The 5,710-nt window shown below is 51.6% G+C and overlaps 1 protein-coding gene across 1 annotated transcript; it reads left to right on the forward strand.

The window, feature by feature from the left end:
• On the forward strand, positions 1 to 5,710 carry EAH_00062100 (hypothetical protein; the record flags this gene model as incomplete). Its single annotated transcript, XM_013393274.1, has 4 exons — positions 1 to 498; positions 599 to 1,416; positions 1,563 to 2,063; positions 2,194 to 5,710. Coding segments are annotated over 4 exons (5,334 nt in total), but the record flags the coding sequence as incomplete, so codon positions are not given.

Raw genomic sequence — 5,710 nt, forward strand, 5'->3', positions numbered from 1 at the left:
GGAGCTTCAGTCTGATGATTGGCCTCCCGTGCGCGGCATATTCCATGCAGCAGGAGTGACTGACGACAAGGCCCTCGCAGAGCAAGACAAGGCATCAATTGAGAAGGTTTATGGCGCGAAGGTGGTGGGTGCTTGGAATTTGCATGAGGTGTGCGATGAGTTGGACTTGAACAAGGACCTCGAAATTTTCTTGATGTTCTCTTCCGTTACAGCCATCCTAGGTAACTTTGGTCAGGCGAACTACGCAGCGGCCAACTCGTGCCTCGACTCCCTTGCATCGTGGCGTCGATCCATAGGATTGTGTGGACAGAGTATCCAGTGGGGTCCATGGATCGAGCAAGGCATGGCCGCTGGGCTTAAGCCTCTTTTGGAGAAAGCAGGTATGAGGGGAATCACTGACGAAATAGGCACCAGGGTTCTCCAAGACGTTATGCGGAGTGGAGACCGTTATGGTGTCTTGATGTGCCAATCCTTCAGATGGCGCAACTTCCTCATGAGGTGAGTCAGCCTTCTAATGTTTCTGCATGTGTACTAGCTTTCTTGTTGGGCTACTGAGGCAGTTGTTTCGTAAATGGGTGTTTGGCGCCGTATCCCTCAGGTACGATAGAGTCCCCGCGTTGCTTAAAAACGCCACTCGCGACTTCCAGGTGACTCCGACTTCTCTCCCCATTTTAAGTTCAATGAATTCTCAGGACAGGCATGCCTTTGTGGAGAAGAAGGTTATCGAGCTGGTCATGACGTCTCTGGGGCTTACTACGCCTCCGGCGATGGATCAGCCTCTGCAAGAATTGGGCATCGATTCCATTGGCGCAGTGGAGCTTAGAAATTCTCTATCAAGCACTCTTGGGATCAAACTACCAGCCACTGCTATGTTTGACTACCCAACTGTGGGAGCAATGATCGGTTACGTCAACAAGACCATAGCTGAGCAGTTTTCAGGCCATAATCTTGGGGGCTTGTCAAGCGGTTTCGGAAAGGTTTCGAAAACAGAAAGGAGGGTGGGCGCAATTGCAATTGTTGGAGCGGCCTGCCACATGCCGGGTGGTTCCACGACTACAGCGCGTTTCTGGGAAATGCTGCAGGCAGGAACAGACTGCATGGATGAAATTCCGCTTGACAGGTGGAACATGTTTGCCTTTTACAATCGCGATCCTGACCACCCTGATACGACCTATGCAAAGCTTGGTGCTATGGTTGGGCAGCCTTTCCACTTCGACAATTCGTTATTTAACATTAGCAATATCGAGGCACAAGTGATGGATCCCCAACAGCGTCTCATGATGGAAGTTGCATATGATGCTGTTTGGTCTGCTGGCTTCGAGAAAACTGACTTAGTTGACCAGGAAATTGGCTGCTTCGTTGGTTGCTGTAATTCCGATTGGCACATGCTTGAACTTCCCTCCGGCTCTTTCACAGGTGCGCCGTGCAAAGTTCCCGCTTCGGCTGAGGGGCACAGTATTAACCGAATCTCACTCCGGTGCGTCGTGGGGACGCGTTTGTTAATATTTAACCGGCTCACTTGCCTAAAGCCAAAATGTAGTGTTTGCTGTTGGCTCGTGCAGGTACTGGTGGAGCCCCCTCAATAATCTCGAACAGAGTATCGTACGTCTTTGGCCTAAAAGGACCCTCACTTACAGTTGACACTGCGTGCTCTTCGTCCCTCGTGGCTTTGGACGGCGCAGCTACAAAGATCTCTGAAGGCATTTGCACAGGCGCTCTGGTTGGAGGCGTCAACATAATGTTGTCTCCAAACCTATTTATTTGCTTTGCAAAAGCCCGCATGATTTCCCCAGACTGCCGCTGTCGCTCATTTGATCAGCGAGCTAATGGATACGCACGAGGTGAAGGTGTTGGTATGATCTTCCTGCGCCCTCTCGAAGACGCCTTGAAGGATGGAAATCCAGTTTTTGCCACCCTCAGAGGTTCTGCTGTGAACCACGGAGGGAGGAGTGCAAGCCTGACTGCGCCTAGTGGTCCTGCCCAGCAAGCTGTCATACTATCATGTCTGGGGCAGGCAGGGGTTCAGCCCCATGAAGTGACAATCCTGGAGGCCCACGGGACAGGTTAGAACGAAAGCGTGTCAAGTTAAAAGATGCCACTTTTCGAGTTGTTTTCCCCGTGCTGATACTGACCTAAGGGGAGAAGTGGCTTCTCAGCGACACTAGCTTTATTCCGTGTGCCCATTCTATTCAGGTACTCCACTTGGAGATCCAATCGAGATGGGTGCCGTTCGTGCAGTCTATGGACTGGGAAGGACTGCTGAAACTCCACTGTTTATTGGAGCTCTCAAAAGCAATATTGGGCATTTGGAGGGTGCTGCAGGAATAGCAGGTCTAATAAAGCTTATGCTATGCCTTCGGCACCGCGAGATCCCTCCAAACCTTCACTTTGAGAAACTCAATTCATATATTGAGCTTGACGACATGCCGGTAGTTTTCCCGAAGTCTTCGATGGGTCTCTCAGGCAGCGCAAAGTTGCTTGGCGCTGTGAGCTCTTTCGGATTTGGCGGTGCCAATGCACACGCGGTGCTCGAGGAGTACGTTCAACTGGAGACGACTGCAAGGCGGAGAGAGCCAATAGCCTGGTCGCGTAAGTGCTTCAATACCCGCCACGTCTTGCACCCTCATCTCGCTAGGGTCCAAGAAACGGACAGCGGCGATATCATCTACGAAGGAGAAGTTAGGAGGGAGCACTACGAGATCATGGCACAACATAAGCTTCACGAACGCCCTGTGATGCCGGGAGCCTTGTACTTGGAGACTATGGCTGCGGCAGTTAGCTGCAAGCGGTCCAAGCCCTCCGGATGTATCTGCCCAGTTGAGGTAGACCACTCTAGGATCGTAGTGCTGGAAGAAGTAGAATTCCAGCGTCCCATGCTCCTGGAAAAGCCGGTCACGGAGGGCCTGCATGATACCCAACGACTTTTCGTTACCGTAGCCCCCGGAGGCCAAGTAACTCTTTCGAGCTCTAAAGGGGAAGACGACGAAACGTTTGTTCACGTATCCTGCCGCTACATGAAGGAAGAGCAGCAAGAGATAGACAGGAGGTCATCTGCTGAGCTGCTAAAAATTTTTGAAGGAGACAAGAATCGCCAGGCTGTTGATGTGGACCAAATGTATCAGCTTATTAAAGACAATGGGTTAGTCCTTGGTCCAAAGTTCCGTGTAGTCAAGTCCATCGAATGCGGGCCTTCGAGCGCCAAATTGCGCCTCGAGCTACCGGGCCCCATCGCCGCTGGAGAAACTGGCTACCGTTTCCATCCATGTGTCCTTGATGGAACCTTTCAAACCGTGGGGGCGTTGGTGCGGTCACATGACCTTGCAGCAGCCAAGAGAGATTCGCTTCAACCTCGTCCTTTCCGGCTCATGATTCCTTTCATGGCTCAGCGAGTAGCCATGGGATCCATGAACGGCGTGCATAAAGCTCTCCTTGCTCACGTCGCTCTCGTGAAACGCGATGCAAGCCAAGCAGTGATGGACATCGAAATTATGACTGAAGATGGGGAGTGGGTTTCTACTATTACCCACTTTACAATGAGAGCGGTGGACCCCGTCCCAGCAGCCGAAGTTCCTCGAGAATTACTCTGGCGATCGCAGTGGCAAAAGTTTAGGACTCTGCAGAATATCCCTGAGGATGCCAAATTTGAGATTGTCTTGGTCGACTTCCGGGAGCAAAAAGACACAACCTTTACTCACCTCGAAGAGATTGTGAAGCCCTTCAAGTTCAGCCTCGTGAGCAGTCCGGGTGTGGACGACCTTATGCCAATGCTCGTCAATGCGCCGGAAGCTTCCAAGGAGGTTCCAAAACTTATTGTGGTTGCGGCAACTACGGACGCAGCAAGTGACACTTCCGTGGTTGTTGGCCTTACGACTCTCTGCAAAGCAGCCCGTCGGGCCATAATGTCTGACAAGACGGCGAAGCTTAGACCCATATGGGTTGTAACGAAGGGCTTGTTCACGGACGGGCACCGTGGCGGCTGCTCCCAAGCAGGAGTTTGGGGTTTTGCACGCGCTGTGCGCTTAGAAACAGCAGCTCAGTTGGGTAGGCTGATTCCACTGGGATGCGTAGATATAGCCGACACAACCAACTTACCTCAGACTTTGTATGCATTGGCTACACTTCAAGAAACGCAGCCCTATGAGCCGGAACTGATTGTTTGCTCCAAGCTGGCTCAAGGAATGGCTGATGAAGACGTACCCCTTGACAACGGGAATGAAACGCAAGCAGAACCGCAAGCTGAAGAGCCCTCTATTTTTGTTCATCGGCTTGCAAAGTGGAAGAAGGGTGTTCGCGGGCCTGTTGAACTTCATCTTCCTGACAGAGGAGCCATAGCTAGCCTTGTCCTGAGGGCACAGGCAGTCAGCCACAGGAGACAACCGAAAGGAAACATGGTAGAGGTCAGAGTGCGTGCCATTGGCCTGAATTTCCGCGATGTCCTGAACGTAATGGGACTTTATCCCGGAGATCCTGGACCTCCCGGGTCCGACTGCGCAGGAACAGTAGTAGCAGTGGGTCCAGAAGTGAAGCGCTTGAAGCTCGGTGATACTGTATTTGGCATTGTTCCTGGATGTCTAAGGACTTTCGCAGTTACGAGCGAAGATTTGCTGTGGAAACTCCCCGAAGGCTTGTCTTTTGCAGAAGGTGCCACTCTTCCAGTTGTGGCAACCACTGTTCAGCATGCACTTGGGGACCTTGCCAGAGTGAAGGCAGGCGACAAGGTTCTAATCCATGCAGTTTCGGGAGGGGTCGGTCTTGTTGCTATTCAGCATTGCAAGCGCGTCGGAGCTATTGTGTATGGTACTTGCGGAAGTGAAGCTAAGACCAAGTATGTGAAAGAGTTGGGTGTGCAGTTTGTGACATCAAGTCGGAAACCAGACATATTTATCAAGGATATGCAAAAATACCTTGGCAACAATGGAAAAGTGGACGTTGTGCTCAATTCCCTACTAGACCCCTTCATTTCGGCTTCGCTTTCGTTCCTGTCGGAAAATGGCATTTTTATTGAGCTGGGGAAAAGGGGCATTTGGACTCACGAACAAATGAAAGCGGCACGGCCCGATGTCCAATATGAGACTGTCGCAGTAGATCTTATGATTGAAGACAATCCTCGCTGGTTTGCCCTTCAGCTGCATCGTATGACTCAGCGACTGGAAACTGGAGACTTAAGTCCCATTCCAGCAACGGTTTTCGATATGACCGATCAACAAGACGGAGGTGTTGCGGCGTTCCGTTTCCTCCAGAAGGCACAACACGTTGGCAAAGTGGTCCTCACGATCCCCAGCGCACTTTCACCAAAGGCGCATACGGCGCTTCTACAAAAGTCCTATGTAATCACAGGTGGCCACGGAGCCCTTGGACTTGTTGTGTGCAAGATGCTCGTAGAGGAAGGTGCACGGCACATTGCACTACTTTCGAGATCTGGCGAGCCGTCAGCGGAACTTAGGGAGGGAGATATTTGGCAGTATCTGTTGAGCACGCCACCCAATATCCATGTAGTAAACATCAAGTGCGACGTGAGCAAGAGGGAAGACGTGCTTAGAGCATTTAAGGAGCTTCAGTCTGATGATTGGCCTCCCGTGCGCGGCATATTCCATGCAGCAGGAGTGACTGACGACAAGGCCCTCGCAGAGCAAGACAAGGCATCAATTGAGAAGGTTTATGGCGCGAAGGTGGTGGGTGCTTGGAATTTGCATGAGGTGTGCGATGAGTT

The sequence above is a fragment of the Eimeria acervulina genome, genomic scaffold (genome assembly GCF_000499425.1).
Source record: "Eimeria acervulina Houghton genomic scaffold, Eah_scaff1675, whole genome shotgun sequence".
Taxonomy (NCBI): Eukaryota; Apicomplexa; class Conoidasida; order Eucoccidiorida; family Eimeriidae; genus Eimeria; species Eimeria acervulina.